The 18,060-nt window shown below is 38.5% G+C and overlaps 2 protein-coding genes across 8 annotated transcripts in view; one reads left to right on the forward strand and one right to left on the reverse strand.

Moving 5' to 3' along the window:
• irs2b (insulin receptor substrate 2b) overlaps window positions 1-18,060 on the forward strand; it is a 108,855-nt gene that overhangs the window by 64,859 nt on the left and 25,936 nt on the right. The window lies entirely within an intron of this gene.
• Window positions 2,280-18,060, reverse strand: part of myo16 (myosin XVI) — a 166,435-nt gene continuing 150,654 nt past the window's right edge. For 5 of the 7 annotated variants that reach the window (XM_047370409.1, XM_047370408.1, XM_047370410.1 and 2 more), the window contains 2 exons: window positions 17,750-17,835; window positions 2,280-5,724 (listed from right to left, as the gene is read on the reverse strand). In XM_047370409.1, the coding sequence (XP_047226365.1) occupies window positions 5,554-5,724; window positions 17,750-17,835 (257 nt within the window). In that variant the 3' untranslated portion in view covers window positions 2,280-5,553. Of the gene's footprint in view, window positions 5,725-12,220; window positions 12,326-17,749; window positions 17,836-18,060 lie in introns of all 7 variants that reach the window. The other 2 variants (XR_007038984.1, XR_007038985.1) reach the window with 1 other exon arrangement.

The raw sequence follows: 18,060 nt of genomic DNA on the forward strand, positions 1-18,060 counted from the left end.
TCAGTTGCAGGTCATGGGTCTTGCAACAGGATAATGACCCAAAACACACAGCTAAAAACACCCAAGAATGGCTAAGAGGAAAACACTGGACTATTCTGAAGTGGCCTTCTATGACCCCTGACCTAAATCCTATTGAGCATCTTTGGAAGGAGCTGAAACATGCCGTCTGGAAAAGGCACCCTTCAAACCTGAGACAACTGGAGCCGTTTGCTCATGAGGAGTGGGCCAGAATACCTGCTGAGAGGTGCAGAAGTCTCATTGACAGTTATAGGAATCGTTTGATTGCAGTGATTAGTCTAAGGTTGTGTAACAAAATATTGAGTTAAGGATTCATAATTTTTGTCCAGGCCTGTTTCATGAGTTTATTTTCTAAAAATATTCTGTTGAAGCATGTTTGGATTGTGTGACTTTCATTTGTTCATTTTCATAGAATTTTTATTCATTATTACCTTTGTCAGATTCAAGTTATTTCTGTGACCATTGTGGGTTTTTCTTTCATTAACCGAGGGTGTACCAACAATTTTGTCCACGTGTGTAATTCAGAAATGAGCACTAGGTTAAACTATGGCTTGCTTTTTATGCAATACCATATTGCTGACATCCCAAAATTGAGTGACATCCCATTTTTAATCCATAACGTTTAATATATCAGCCTTCCCTTTTGCAGCTCTAATACTTTCAATTTCTGCAAAGGATTAAGGAGTTAGAGAGCATGTTAATGGGGATTTGTGAGATCAGACACTGATGTTGGATCAGAGGGGCTGTTTCTGTCACTGTTCTAATTCATCCGAATGGTTTTCTAACAAGTTGAGGTCAGAACTCTGTCCTGTCAAGTCATCCACAACAAACTCACTCATCCATGTCTTTCTAGACCTTGCTTGTGCACTGGTGTGCAATTACATTGGAACAGGAAGGGGACATCTCCAAACTTATTTGGTTATTTGGAGATTGTCAAAAGCGTCTTGGCTGAAGATATCCTTTCACCTGAACCAAGGGCCCAATGCTACCTTCTAAAAAAACAGCCCCATACCATAATCTCTTCTTCACAAAACTTTACACTTGACACAGTGTAGTCAGGCGGGATGTCCTGGCAACTGCCAAACTCAGTATTGTTCATTGGACTACCAGAGAGAGAGGCATGAGAACACATCTGTTCTAGAGTTACACCAGTGGTAGGGAATAACTTGGACAAGTTGCTAGTTTGTTGAAAAGAGAGACACTAAGCAAAAAACCTGCACATATAATTTCTAACATATAAATTAAACAATCAATTAATCAAGCATGACCATTTTGTTTGTTTTTAGACAGTGGAGGAAACCTACAAAACAGAAATGCACACATATACAGTATCTTATACATTTGAAAATTCCACAAACCATTTCTTTTAATGTATTTGCCAAAGACAAGGACATGCTGTACCAGGTCTATTCCAACTATTGTATTTCTTTTCCAATCCTTTACTGCAGTTGTGTGGTGTGTTTGTGGGTTTTCTGTCATAAGCTGTGGCTTTAACAATCAAACTGCCTTCAAAGAATCCTTTACCTTCAAAAGCTCTACATGTCTGTGCACTAATACACACAAGCGTCACAGTCTGCGAAGTTCAAATCATTCATCTGCAAATCAATTTCAAGGTAAATCAATCGCTCAATTGTACAGAAATTCCACTCTTTGGTATTCAATATTACCAACACTGCTGGAGAAAGGAAAAAGATGGAGATAGATTTCACCATAAATGGTTTTAAAATATTTCTCACAAAATTTGTGAAAAGAGCTATTTTATCTAGCCCACTTTACTTGATTAAACTAAATAAAATCATGTGCAGCCAATAGTCTTTTGGAAACAATTAGTCTTCCTGCATGAAATGTAATGTCAGTAAAAACCTCAAAAGTTTGTTAGAGAATGTATCTACAGGCCACGTAGGTAACAACAAAAATGTTTTTTGGCCTGCATGCAAAATATAATTTCCAGAAGATAACTAACACCTTGAAAATAACATCACAGTGGGGCCGCAGCATCATGTGTTAGAATGGTGCAGTCAAAGTCCAGTCCAAGTCACAAAAGAGCAATCTGTGCCAAAACTGAATACAAATGCACAACACACTTCTCAAATTCTATGTGTACAAAATAAATAAATAATAATTTTCATTCAGACCGAAAATGCACATTATTTTACAAAGGGGATAAAATGTGAAAAGGTTCAAGTTAGGACATGAACTAAAGATTAGACTGTAGATTGAACTTGATAGAACCCTCTCCCTTTATACACATACAGAGAAACTAATGTTGACACAATTGTGCTTTATTGCTGTACAGGGACAGAATTATAAAATATTGGGATAATATTTATGAAATACCACAATCATTTTTTTTTCTTTCCACAAACACATTCATATGCAAATGAAAATATATTGTATGTCATGTACAAAAGAAGGATTGACATACCCCTTATTTAGGTGGTGAAATAATAGAATTACTGGAAGAGAATTGCCATTTAACGCTGGCTGTAGCACCAGAAAGCTGATCTCAGAGGAAACAACTGATAGATTCCTGACGAACAGAGAGGAATGGCAGTAATCGGCCTGCCAGAGCTTAGTATTTTAATCTGGGAAAGGAGGACAAAGGATTCACAGTGTGGTGAAAAACTGTTCTTTACATTGGATAGTCTGTATTTTTTTCCCCAACATGTGGGTGGTATGGAGAGTCCAAACATATTGATCATGCAAGGTAAAAGCCTCATTTCTTGGTTTATGGGTATACACAAAAATTGCACAGCTAACCCCGAACGCTGCTCATAAGGAATGGCGGGTTTTTTCCTTTTTAGGACATCAACAGAGTTCACCAGCTTGATCTTTGCATCAGATTTGTTCCTCAACAATGTTTGTTGTTCTCCTGCAGCACGCAAGCTGTCCATGATGAAGTAAATCTGCATTTTTGCATGGTTACGTCACTTAAAAATGAACTGCATACATAACGTTTGAAGACATAATTCACATTAAGCAGTCAAGTATATTCTTTTTAGAAGCAAGAGCACAGTCCAGTAATAATCCACAAAGCTACAAAGAATATTAGTGACACTAAAAGATGGTGGAATACAAATTTGCATTTAGACTTTCAGTCAAAAGACTGTTGTTAATGTCGGTGGTGATCCCTAAGTCCTCTTGCACGTTTGTGCCACAAATTTGCAAAGCTGAATCATTGGCAATGAGAAATCAATTAGGGCTACAGATACTTAGCATCTTTAACCAATCAGACCAATCTCCCAAGATCAAATGGCTTGCCGAAACATGCCCGACCCAATGCAGAGGTCAACTACAACACCACGTAAACATTGTGCAGTAAACAACTGTGTAAATATTTAAATCAAACCAGCTTGCATCAGGTGATAATAAAAATAAAGCGGAGCAACAGGATCAAGAGGGGATAATAAATAGGTAAAATAATTAAACAATAACAGACAAGTCATCGTAAAAGAAAGAAGATATTCACTTTTTTAAAATAAATCTCTTCCAGTTTCTCAGTCGTTGCATCAAACCCAAAAACATTCTTCAGTCTCAGTGTCGTCAAAATGAACTGAATTTTCACACCTAGTCTGTGTCTTTTGTCTTTCCTCTCAGTCTCTGTGCTGAGATGATAAAAGCAAAGGACTTAAAACACCAGTCACTATTTATACTGACATTACCATGGAAACACCCGTAAAGCCAGTTTTTTCCATTAGAGGAGGGGCGGAAAGGGTTGAGCTGGTTTGGGTTAGAGGTGACTGGACGACAAGCATACAGTGGAGGAATCTGTACATAAGTCCAGTTGATCTGTGTGTGAGCTCTCCTAAATGACACTGAACACACAAACCTGATCAGATGTGGACACGGGCATTGTTAGAAGCCTGAAACATTAGAGGCTCAGGGCAGCTTGCAATTCTGGAATTTCCATATCACACATAAACCATTTTAAAGTTATTTTCAATAACTGACATAGACTGACTTTATGAATATGAAAAACATTTTATGGGTGGAATCTGAATTCTATTTCAGCTCTATTGTAATTTATTGGTGGCAGCAGTAAAATACAATAAAGAAATAATTGTATACTCTTATACAAATGCTCGGAAATGCAAACTCCAGAGTAAAACAACTACATTTAAAAGGTTTGTTGTTAAGCCTCGGAAAAATAAACACTTCTTACTAATGTGTGGCGTTACAAAAACATGCTATATGAAGGTCTCTCCTCTTCATGAAACTAAATTGGTAGATGAAGCAGCACCTCTGATCTGAAGGAAGAGATAACAGAATATAAACCGTATGTATTTTTGAGCAAATATTTGATAATTAACTTTATTATTACTGTGGGTTTGTTTGATTCAGACAGATATGCTTTAAAATATATGTTTTTGTTTCTAAGCCCAAGAAAGATCTGGCCTCATATGCTCTGACCTAACAACGCTTATGTGATGACACAATGAGAGTTCAGTTCTACTTAGAATGCATTTTTTCCTCGTATTTATGATGTTTTTCTCAGTCCACATAATCACTAAACTGAGGTAACACTTCTTATTTATTCATTTTAATCAGTCTGTACATGAAAGAATTAAAGAGACTACAGTTTGTATCATATCTTATAACAATACTTCAGCCATATTTTTACTTGAATCACTTTGGCACAGAGTTTCATGTTCACAACATGAACTACATACCTGTCAGCTAAAACATTTGCCCCTTCCTTTTCCTAATAAAGGTAAGTGCATTGGTTTAGAATTTGGCCAGAGGGCTTTTATTCAAGCCTGGTAAATAAGGAGGAAGAGAAGTGCACATTGGGATAAAACTGAGGTCAGCCTGACCCCTGGTAGCTTGTTGCCATAGCTACAGAAGCACTTAGGACCCAAGCATGCCTGAGCCGGCCGCACGGATGCTAAAAACTTGGGTGTTGGGTTTGCTTGTGAACTTCACAACTCCACATGCAAGAACCCCAGTGTGCACATGTAAGAACTAAATGGAATATCACAAGACAGCATGTCATCGTTAGTATTATCAGCACCATGTTGTTGAGAGTAAACTAGTTTGTGGCCAGGAGTAATTCACGAATATATAGGCTGAATACTGGAGAGATAAGAGGCCCATTCAGGATCTGACCACTAGAAATATGCTGCTGATTTGCTCTTAGGTTCATCGTCCAATAAATGGACATCATCCTCTTGGTGAAAATAAATAGACATGTTATAATAATTTAATCTATTATATGTCTGCTTTTTTTATACATAAAATATCTGATCATAAAATAAAACCCACTTCCACAGGAACAGCTGTTAATGTATTTATACACACATTGCACATTGAGTTTATGCCACATCAGGTAGAGCATCTTCCACAGTCAGTGCAAATACAGAGGAAGCAGAAGCCTCAGCCCAGGGGCTAAGCTCATGCTTTAGGGCTCAGGGCATCAGCATAGCCCATGGGCAATGAGGTTGTTGGCCCACATCAAATTACGACAAATAAAAAAAAGTCGTTATTGTGACTGAAAAGTTGGAGGATGTAACTTCAGATGCCACAGCTGTGTCAGAATCAATGAGAGGCCTTCCTTTTGGTCCAGAGCAGTGTGGGGGGCAGGGGTGGGGATTGAGGTGGATGCTGCTTATAGCTAGTCTGCCCCTCAGACTGCACTTGCCGCCAGCGCAAAAGCTCCCTGAGGGTGGCGCTCTCATCTCTGTTGGTTAGACGTAGTCGCTGGCGCAACTAGAGAAGAAGCAGAGAAGTCGGTTTGGATTAGGAAGGCAGAACAGGAGGAAAACCACATTTTACACAGACTGATGAGATGATCGAGCTATGACTCATGAGAAATGTGGATGAAAAGTTCAGACTTTATTTTTGTGACTGGATAAAATAAATTCAAGTTCTAGTCTTTGAGTTTTCTCACAAGTGCTCAGGCCAGACAAAAAATGTGCACACAAAGAAACACATTCAACAGCCGTGGGTCATTGTCCAGGTAAAATTGGATGAGATTTTCAGTTTTTTCTTGATGATCCAAAAACAAAACAAAATCAAAGCACAAATGAAACTTTTCCTTCATGCTCAGTTATAATTTAACAAATAAATTATGTGGATTTTTTTTCTCCGTACGGTCAGCTGAAAACTACTTGCTTCAATGTCTCCCAATTACATTCTGTGATCTGAAAATGATTAATGATCCATAAATCAACTTGTTTCAGATTTTGACGGATATTTGTATATGTAAGATTAAAAAATAAATACAAAATATAACAAATGCTGAATTATTAGCAAATCTTTTAGGTGTAAAGAGATCTTGTGTACAGAGATTAATAAGTGACAATAATTGTCATCTGTGGTCTGTGGTGCAAAGCGAAGGGACTTCTGATGACAGAGAGTGAAATTAGTCAAAACTATTAGTTTGAGACCTGGATAAGAAGGTGAGACCTCTGAGCTTAACAGTCTTTTTTATGTTGAAAACATTTATTCTAAAGTAAAAAAAGGAAGTAGTCCTTGCATTATTACCCTTTTATGTGATAGAGTGAAACAAATGATTAATAAACAAATTGCTTACATAATAATTCTGGTCTCGTCTTGTAAGATGTATTTATCGTTATACTTCTACTGGTTATTTGTGTAACAAAATCTTGTGTTACTTTTTGGTATTTCTTCAATTAGTCTGGACTGCATTTGAGTTTCTGTAGTTCAAAATCTGAAATACTTTGATGAAACATGAGCTGGATAATTCTACACTGCTCGGAGTAACAGTTTCATAAAACTTCCATTTTGTGCGTGAAAACATAAAAATACCTTAGAATAAGAAAATCAAGCAAATGAAGTTGATCTGTCCATTGATATACCTCACTGATCACATATTTAAAAAAAAACACAAAATAAGATTTTAAGTTTTCCCTAAATATTACTACAATAATCTTATCCTCCTGAACCCAATTTGTCTATTGCCAAAGCTTATAAATGTTATGTATTGTTACACCCTACTAGTTACACATTATAACAAACATCTACGGCAAACTATACATTTCCTTTGTATCTAAATCATTAGTAATTCACAAATAAGCAGAAATATTCTTATTTGTCCCTGCTGACACCCACAATGTGAGCCAGCAGCAGACTAAGGCTGAAGACCTGCTAGTTTTTTAGTTCAGTCCATCTGTTTAAATCCTTGGTTAGGGCGCAGCGTCTGGTACAGGGGTAGAGCAGGCGCCCCACGTCCTCTCTGCCCACTAAATGCCACAAAATAAAATAGAAAAATCCCTTGCTGCACAGTCTCAACAGTTATGCTATGTAACGTAGGGCGTAACTTGCAGGTGACTGCATCGTGACACTCTTTGGGTGTCAGAAAAAAGAAAAAAAAAAACTCCCCAGAAATGTTATTATATTTCAGCCCTGCAGGTTTTTCCAAGATAGAAGTACTTTTACTGAAAAAATCTCCAGGACTGTCACCTTGTCACACTAATTACATACAACCAGCTACAACATACTGTGACATACATGGACATATGTTTCAGATATTCAGAAGAGGTTAAACACTTAAATTGACCGATTGCACTGGCACAATACTTGAGAATATAATCCATAATTTACACCTATCTGCGAGGCTTTTCAATGCCGTGGCGCCAGCCAGGAACACCATCTACTGGAACAGTAGACAAGAGGGAACGCCATGTCCTTCTGAAATGCATGACTGCACATGGACTCACACAGACAGACTAAATACAAGTATCAGAAACAGTTTTCACTATAATTAATAATGAGTGATTGATAGTTTGTGAACTTTCTGACTAAGAATTTTGAGCAATAATCTTCAAAATGGCAGCATAGCATGGTAAGATGTGAATGTAACATTTAAAGGTTACAAAAATGTAAAAACAAAAGTTTTCAAAAGCTTTTGAAACAACAAATTAATAACAACTAATCTCATTTGGCATTTTGTTCACCAACGTTGCTTTAAATTCAATTCTACAAATTGATACTATTTGTACTGATGTTATTTTAAGATAACATTTACTAAAAATACATGTATTAGTCTAATGAAGCACCAGTAATGGTATTAAGCCAGATATCAAACAATGAAGCGAGGTGTTATAATCTATGCTAACAAATTTAATGGTTAATGATAGCACAGCAACAGTACCTCTGAACTTTCCTAAACGGGTCACCTCTTACTCCTTGAATACAAAAATGTATGGTGATCTACATTTGGCCACTTAAGTAAACAATGACATATGTCAAGTGATTTAAACTATACATTTGTTTATTAAACATAAGGTTTACTAGTGTTTGGCAAGAATGGGCAGTTATAATGAAAAAGTAAAAGTGGAAAAATATTTGTATTTCCTGATTTCATTCTCTTTTCTACTATCTAAATGTTATATCCATTTGTAATTTCAGCATTTTCCATATTTAAAATGCTAACTATAGAAATATTTGCCTTGAAACCTTTCCATTTAGACTTTAAAAATGTGCAAAAAAAATAACTGAAACTCTGAGTCAGGAAAAAAACTAAATCGAAGAAGAAGAACAAGAACAACAACAAGATATATGGAAAAGCATGTGATATATGACCATGACATACAACAACATCTATTTTTTTGTGTGCTTGCATGAACATCCCGGAGATCTTCAGATGAAAAGTTTGCATACTGCTGAATAGGTAGTCGAATGCAATGGAGGTCAAACAATGGCCATTTTCCTACAATATAAAGGAACTCCTATGATAGTAGGGCTTAACACAATTTAAAAATTAAGCTTAACTGCCAGAATGTTATGAAGATTATGTGCATGGAAGCTTCCTGTGCTACACACACTTTAAGGTCTTCCTTTGTAAAGCTTGCAATCTGCTGCATTCCTGATGAGTATACTAGACTGACTTCAAACAACAACAACCAGAAGAGGTGACGTCTTGATCTTGGAACCTAATTGTAAAATTATTAACTTTGTATTATTTTGGTTATCTACAGGGGTTGGACAATGAAACTGAAACACCTGGTTTTAGACCACAATCATTTATCAGTATGGTGTAGGGCCTCCTTTTGCGGCCAATACAGCGTCAATTTGTCTTGGGAATGACATATACAAGTCCTGCACAGTGGTCAGAGGGATTTTATGCCATTCTTCTTGCAGGATAGTGGCCAGGTCACTACGTGATACTGGTGGAGGAAAACGTTTCCTGACTCGTTCCTCCAAAACACCCCAAAGTGGCTCAATAATATTTAGATCTGGTGACTGTGCAGGCCATGGGAGATGTTCAACTTCACTTTCATGTTCATCAAACCAATCTTTCACCCGTCTTGCTGTGTGTATTGGTGCATTGTCATCCTGATACATGGTACCACCTTCAGGATACAATGTTTGAACCATTGGATGCACATGTTCTTCAAGAATGGTTCGGTAGTCCTTCGCAGTGACGCACCCATCTAGCACAAGTATTGGGCCAAGGGAATGCCATGATATGGCAGCCCAAACCATCACTGATCCACACCCATGCTTCACTCTGGGCATGCAACAGTCTGGGTGGTATGCTTCTTTGGGGCTTCTCCACACCGTAACTCTCCCGGATGTGGGGAAAACAGTAAAGGTGGACTCGGACTCAATATACACGGCAGTCCGGCCGTGTATATTGACCCTGTGGAGCTCCCGACGGACAGTTCTGGTGGAAACAGGAGAGTTGAGGTGCACATTTAATTCTGCTGTGATTTGGGCAGCCGTGGTTTTATATTTTTTGGATACAATCCGGGTTAGCACCCGAACATCCCTTTCAGACAGCTTCCTCTTGCGTCCACAGTTAATCCTGTTGGATGTGGTTCGTCCTTCTTGGTGGTATGCTGACATTACCCTGGATACCGTGGCTCTTGATACATCACAAAGACTTGCTGTCTTGGTCACAGATGCGCCAGCAAGACGTGCACCAACAATTTGTCCTCTTTTGAACTCTGGTATGTCACCCATAATGTTGTGTGCATTTCAATATTTTGAGCAAAACTGTGCTCTTACCCTGCTAATTGAACCTTCACACTCTTACTGGTGCAATGTGCAATCAATGAAGACTGGCTACCAGGCTGGTCCAATTTAGCCATGAAACCTCCCACACTAAAATGACAGGTGTTTCAGTTTCATTGTCCAATCCCTGTATTTATCTATTAGTAAGATCACTTGCACAGTGTTGCTATTTTGGTTAAAACGCAGTTGTGTGTCTTTTGTAAAAGAAAGTAATATTAAAAATCACTAGAAGAGAAGTTCTAAGTTGCATTGAGCACAGGTCAACAACACAGGTCTATTTAGCCAGATGGTAGTACTGTATACTACGTTTTACTTTCTTTATTTAAGAAATAGTAAAAATACTAACATAACATATACGACCCAGTCCTAAGTGTGACTTCATTTGTAAAGAAACTAGAATAAGAAATAAAATCTTGTTCCAAAATCTTGTTTTATTTAAAACCTTACATTTATGTGTTTTTCCCAATCTGGTAGAGAACAGATTATGCTTTTGAGATGAAAGAGGCAAAGACATCAGAAGTCCCAGATCACATTTTTATGTGGGCTTTTGGATTAGTTCAGAGACAAAGTATCGTACTGTCTGTCCTTCTCATACGTTTCAGAAATGGGAATGCGGTGTGCCACATGTTTCTGAGAAGCAAACATGTGGAGACTGCTCCTTTGAAATGTCATCACCTTTGCCGAGACATTGTCTGAGGGGATAAACAAAACTATCAATCTTTGTCGTCTTCAGTCAATCAGCTGTCTGTCAATTTGTTATATAATTATCCGTGACTGCTCTCGGAGAAATACAATTCAATCTATTCATTCCTAATCAACTTGCCCCCTTTATCTTCTTGAATCCTTTTTCTTATTTGTTATGAAAATCCTACACAAACATGGTTTGGAATGAAGCTAACAGACAAAAAAATTATTCACAGAATGAATCTAATTTTGTAGTAATGAACAAATTAATGATATTGAAACTGCTCCAAAAAAGCCACCAGAAATGTATTTTTCTCTTATCTTTGCCTCCCAGCATTTGCAACATTTCTGCAGTGATGAACAGAGCATGAAACAAGACAGGGCAAATGTAAATATGTGTTAGGCTTTAAAGACATTAGATATGCATGAATACAGCCCAGATTTTAATTCCATGTAACACTAGAGTCATAAATCAGGGAAAATAGCTTGAAAATGGCCTAAAAGTTCAATTGAAAGCTGAAATAAGCAACAGAGAAATCTGAGCAAGTGATGACAATCAAAGATGGACCGATCAGGGATTTGCAGCCTATTTCTGACCTCAGGTTTTTGTGATGCTTGTGTTGATAAAGATTTTAGCCTAGTATGGTTTCTCTTCCAGAGCTTTCATAACCAGAATTCAAATAGTATTACTATATTACTGTAAAGTGATAATTAGCATTACAAATTGTGAACAGCAACCTCGACTCTGGGGCAGCTGTGGCCTGATGGGAAGAGTAGTTCTCTTGCATTGGAAAGGTTGTGCCTAGTTTCCTCCCCTGCCATATGTTTATGCACCCCTGGGCAAAGCACTTAACCCCAGGTTGCCTACCAATCTGTGTATCAGTGTATAAATGTGCTTGTTTAGAGCGGCTAGGGGAACGAGTCTTTAAGTTTAAAGTGCTTTGAATAATCAGAATGACTAGAAATGTGTCATGTAAATTCTGTTTTAGAACATGCTGAATTTGGAAGTGTTGGCAGCTTTTTGGAAAAACATAAACGTTAAATGGACAGAAGTTAAAAGCTCCCGAGAATAAAACCCAGCAACTTAGCTGTAAAACCTTAGTTCTCTCTGTTATCTGCTGAAGTTGGCAGCAGCTCTGTTTGCTCATTTGTCAATTCAATGAAAAGTCCCCAGGGCAGGTATATTTTGTGGCAGAAAGGGCCCTTTTGTACCCAAAACAAAGTAATATAGATATATAGATAGAAAAAATGGCAATGACAGTTTTCTCAACAAACAGTAAAGAATGGACTGTAGATGAAATTATGCACAAGCAGTGCTTTTCACAATTTTGACACAAAGAAGTATCCTGATTTTATTCGAAACATGTTGATCAGAGAATGTTGAAACTCTTTCCTTAGCTGTGATTGCTCATAAAATACAGGCTCCATGGATAACCAGACTATTAATCAATTTGACCCAATGTATGATTTTGCACAATTTCTATGAAAAACACTGCTGTTACTGTCAGGTCAGAGAGCAGCATGGCTGTGACACACTCACCACATCCCTATATATGGAAAGTGTTTCCAGTGAGCCCCACTGACCCCTCTCTCTGTTTTAGAGGGCAGCCCCTGCACCAAAAGGCGAAAAGTTGAGATGCCCCCTCTGGAAAATAAATGAAGGATAAAAGAGCAAAAGAAATGTTAGAATTGCAGAAATAGAGAGCTCTGTTAGCAGTTGGAATGAGCTTCAGAACGTCTAGAAATACTGTGATTAGGAAGGCTGGCATATCAATGTTTTGCTTGCATCCACACACAGGTCAGCTGTAAATGCAGGGGAAAATGTTCCCTCAGTCACAGGATTTTAAAGAAGGAACACAGAGTGCTCTCACACCTCTTGTGGAGTTGTTCTATGAAAGGTGAATCCTGTGAGCTTGTCTCAAACAGTACACCATGTCCTTTGCTTATTCTGTTACCTCTAGCGTAGCTGACAATCACTTGCTAATCCGTTCTGCTATTAAAGTTCTTTTAGTTCCTCTGAGAGAAAACTTTGCGTGCAGGTCTGAATGTTCTGGAATATACAATATGTTGGTACTTTTGGCTTTCACACCCTTATACAAGATATTTAAACTGTCATCTATGTGAGCTAAGAATAAAGTGAATTACCGATTGACCTACGTAAACTTCAGTGTCAACACATGCATTCCTCTAGTTACTCCAGTATGTATGTATGTATGTATGTATGTGGCCATCATGTGAAGGTTTGCTGTTTCTCCCAGCACAGTCTCAAGAGCATGGACGATATTCCATAAAACAGTTACTTTGGACAGGGCCGTTGGAGGTTCCTATCCCATCAGCAGGACCGATATCTGCCCCTTTGTGCAAGAAGGAACAGGGTGAGTACTGCCAGAACACTACAAAGTGACCTCCGGCAGGCCACTGGCGAGAATGTCTCTGATCAAACCCTTAGAAACTGACTTCATGAGGGTGGCCTAACGGCCTGATATTCTTTGGGTCCTGTGCCCACTGCCTGGCACCGTGGAGCTCGACTGGCATTTGCCAGAGAACACCTGAATTGGTAGGTTGGGCAATGGTGCCCTGTCCTTTTCACAGATGAGAACAGGTTCCCTTTGAGCTCATGTGACAGGTGTAAAAGCATCTGGAGAAGCTGCGGTTAATGCTATGCTGTCTGCAATATTGTTCAGCATAATCGGTTTGCTGGTGGGTCGGTGTTGTTCTGAGGAGACATATCCACGGAGGGACACAGTGAACTGTACAGGATAAACAATGGCACCCTGTCTGTCATTAGGTATCAGGATGAAATTCTTAGACCTGTTTTTAGATCCTTTGCTGGTGCAGTGGCTCCTGGGTTCCTCTTGGTGCGTGATAATCTCTGGCCTCATGTGGCAAAACTGTGCAAGGAGTTCAAGAAGGAGGAGGAATTGATATCATTGACTAGCCTCCAAGCTTTCCTGACCTAAATCCAATAGAACATCTCTGGGACATCATGTTTAGGTTCATCTGACACTGCTCAGTTGCACCTCAGACTGTCCAGGAGCTCTGTGATACTCTATCAAGATCTGGGAAGATCTGGGAAGACACCATCTGTCATCTCATGAGGAACATGGTGGCCATACAAACTATCCTGGTACATTACCTATTCCATATCAGTATGGATATCCAGCATGATTTTTTTTTTTCAATTGAGATCTAATGTGTTTTCAAAGTTTTCTTTTAAGTCTTTTGAGCAGTGTACATGCTGTATATATTCAGTAGAAAATAAATCCCACTTTTTTTGCATAACCACTAGTACCAAGAATATTAGTGGCACTCCTAACAACATATATAGAACAACTGTAACTAAAGCATGTTTTTCAGAATCAGAATCAGAATCAGAAAAGCTTTATTGCCAAGTACGTTTTTGGACATACAAGGAATTTGTTTTGGCGTAGTCGGTGCAATACAATACAAATTAAACAGTATAAACATATCTACAATATAATATAAATATATGTGCACAGTTTTAAGTGAGTGAGAGTAAATATAGATATATGGCTGTTATATATATAAATTTTTAATTTACACTTCATCAGTATATCTAGGGACTTAAGTGATCAATGTTTTAATGTTAATCAATCCTTCCTTGGTGTATAAAAATGATTAACAGAAAAGGCCATTTCTTTCAGCCTCTCTTTGGTGTAAAGTAGGAAAGACAAGAGAACATGCAGGGGTTGGACAATGAAACTGAAACACCTGGTTTTAGACCACAATAATTTATTAGTATGGTGTAGGGCCTCCTTTTGCGGCCAATACAGCGTCAATTTGTCTTGGGAATGACATATACAAGTCCTGCACAGTGGTCAGAGGGATTTAAGCCATTCTTCTTGCAGGATAGTGGCCAGGTCACTACGTGATACTGGTGGAGGAAAACGTTTCCTGACTCGCTCCTCCAAAACACCCCAAAGTGGCTCAATAATATTTAAATCTGGTGACTGCGCAGGCCATGGGAGATGTTCAACTTCACTTTCATGTTCATCAAACCAATCTTTCACCAGTCTTGCTGTGTGTATTGGTGCATTGTCATCCTGATACACGGCACCGCCTTCAGGATACAATGTTTGAACCATTGGATGCACATGGTCCTCAAGAATGGTTCGGTAGTCCTTGGCAGTGGCCCATCTAGCACAAGTATTGGGCCATGGGAATGCCATGATATGGCAGCCCAAACCATCACTGATCTACCCCCATGCTTCACTCTGGGCATGCAACAGTCTGGGTGGTACGCTTCTTTGGGGCTTCTCCACACCGTAACTCTCCCGGATGTGTGGAAAACAGTGAAGGTGGACTCATCAGAGAACAATACATGTTTCACATTGTCCACAGCCCAAGATTTGTGCTCCTTGCACCATTGAAACCGACGTTTGGCATTGGCATGAGTGACCAAAGGTTTGGCTAAAGCAGCCCAGCCGCGTATATTGACCCTGTGGAGCTCCAGACGGACAGTTCTGGTGGAAACAGGAGAGTTGAGGAGCACATTTAATTCTGCCGTGATTTGGGCAGCCGTGGTTTTATGTTTTTTTGGATATAATCCGGGTTAGTACCAGAACATCCCTTTCAGACAGCTTCCTCTTGCGTCCACAGTTAAAATTTCTACGTGAGGAAAATTAGTCATGAGCAAAACCTTAAAGGCACAAATAGTGGAGTGCTTGTTAAGAGAGAAAATAAATCTGCAATTCGCTAGAGAACTGCAGAAAATGTTCCCAATTGAGTTTACGCTACTGCATTAAAAATATTTGTTTATTTTCAGGCTCTTTACCAGGCTTAGGCTTGAATGGTAAGGGTGCCATACACTCACTGGTCACTTTAGTAGTTACACTTGCTTGTTGAAATAAATAGCAATTCAATTAATCACATAATCACATTACAGCAACTGCATGCTGAGATACATTCAAGATAGTGCCATGCATGGCGGCCTCAGTACTTCGCTCTCTTGTAATGTTTTTCTGTTATTTGCACTAATTCAACCTTGTCTTCCTCCTTTGTAAGAAACACTATATATACACATAATTACAAAAATCCCACAACTTTTTTTGTTATTTTCTTTGAAATATTTATATTAAAAGTGCTTCTTCATGAGCAAAGAGGAACCACAGTCAAATTCCTTCTTTGTGTGCAGAAACTCGGTGAATAAAGCTGATTCTTATACCCATGGATGTGGCAAAAATAACTTGCTGAATGGGGAAGAAAGGGGGTTTAAGTGACTTTGAGAGTGGCATGGTTGTTGGTGCCAGACAGACCTGTCTGAGTATTTTACAAACTGATAATCTACTAGGATTGACTTGTTTAACCATCTCTTAGGGTTACAAAGAGTGTTTGAGATATTAAAAAGCACCAATAGCTTGAATAACCACTTGTTACAACCAAGGTATGTAGAATACTGTCTCTGAATGCACAACATGTTGAACCTTAAAACAAATGGGTTACAGCAGCAAAAGACCACACAAGGGTGCCAGTACTGTCAGGTAAGTACAGAAAACTTAGGCTACAATTCACCCAAGTTCAAACTACAAGAAAGCAGTGATCCGTCTTGACTTGGTGCACGTGTAAGCTGGTTTCGGCAATGTATTAGTGCGGTGGATATTTTCTTAGGCCCATTCTTGCCAATTAAGTATCATTTAAATGCCACAGCCTACTTGAGTACTGTGGCTGACCATATATATCCCTTTTTAACCACAGCAGAATAAAGAGGAATAAAGCAGAATGTACAGTACCTAAGCCTCAATTGTGTCAAACTGATTTCTTAACCATGAGAATGAGCCTACTGTACTCCACCAGCCTCCGCAGTCCCCAGATCTCAATCCAATAGAGCACCAGTAGGATCCGGTGGAACTAGATATTGGTCGAAATGCAGCCAAAAACTCTGCGGCAACAGATTGTGTCAATATGGACCAAAATCTCTGAGGAATGTTTCAGATGCAAGAATTACGGCCATTCTGATGCAAACGAAGGTCCAACTCAGTACTGGAAAGGTTTACCCAATAAAGTGTACAGAGAATATTTCTCTACATTTAAATATTATTCTTTGGAAATGTACAAAGATCTAGAAATATAAATCTATTGTTGTATCTGCCTAAAAACCCTGGGCTTGTGTGCTGTGCAGAACTGCCATGGACCAACTCTACATGTTTTCATGAAGCTGGTTTTGTTTACACCAGAAAAATCTGTGTGCTGTGAACCCCACCAATAAAACCACACTATTAAAGAGAGTTCTGTCTTCTGTTTCTGGTATGTTTCTACATGAGTAAATTCAGAGAATTAATCTACCATTGCTGTGTTATTTAATTTGTTTTTAAATGTTTCAGCAAATCACAGGACTGTTTATTTTCCATTTAATGGTTGATAATTAAGATGAAAGATGACTCTGATCAAAAGAAAAGTTGAATGCAATCTTTGGAGAAAAATGGGAGAGGTTACTGGGTATTCTTGCCAGAGGTGAAATTACAGCATGTGGTAATGAAAGCCATGAAAGCTTGAATCTGTATTTGTGACTTTCTGTTCCTGTGTACTCTTCTGTTTGCGGCATAGATCATGCAAGTTTGATTTCCTACTGCTGACATTTACAGCACTGCTAAGTTGGAGTTTGGGTTCAAGTGGACAGGACAATGAATTTAATCCTGTAACAGTACACCAGCCAGCAGTGTGTGAAAAAGCTCGCATGTCATGAGACGTACATGATGTTCCAAGGAGGTGACTTTTTTCCCCTTCACAGTCAACAAACCCAAACACAATAAAGTCTATCATTACAAAGGCTGTGCTGTAACTCTGTGTGCCACTGTGAATGTGAGAAAATGTTTGTGTGCCTGTAACCAGCTACAAGCAAACGAATCTCAAAATGAAGGTCAATGTTTCACAAAGTCTGTAAAGTCGAGTTACTAAATAATGAGGTGGCGTCTGGGGCTAATAGGCTGAGATGCAAAATTTGCACAGCACTTGAGGCTGAAATGAAAATTAGGGTATTATGCAAACATGAATAAAAATTCCTGGAACTATATATAATATACTAGTAGGTAAATGCTTTATATAAGATTACCTGAGTGTGATGGCTGTCCAAATGTCTGTGCAGGGAGGTGGTGCTGCTGGAGTTTGACTTGCTCTGACTCTCATCCTCCAGTGATCCTGAATATTTTACAAATACACAAATATACCTCATAGAGCTGAAAGGGTAAGTTATTTAAGTAATTCAGTAAAAGAAAGTATCAAATAGATTAATTACACAAAGAGTGAAATATTTCAAGTGTTTATTTCAGTTATTTTTGATAATTATGGCTTACAGCTAAAATTAAAATCTTAATCTAAAGTCAGCGCATCAGTCTACCAATAATTTTTAGAGCACTTCATGCT

The sequence above is a fragment of the Girardinichthys multiradiatus genome, chromosome 7 (assembly GCF_021462225.1).
Source record: "Girardinichthys multiradiatus isolate DD_20200921_A chromosome 7, DD_fGirMul_XY1, whole genome shotgun sequence".
Taxonomy (NCBI): domain Eukaryota; kingdom Metazoa; phylum Chordata; class Actinopteri; order Cyprinodontiformes; family Goodeidae; genus Girardinichthys; species Girardinichthys multiradiatus.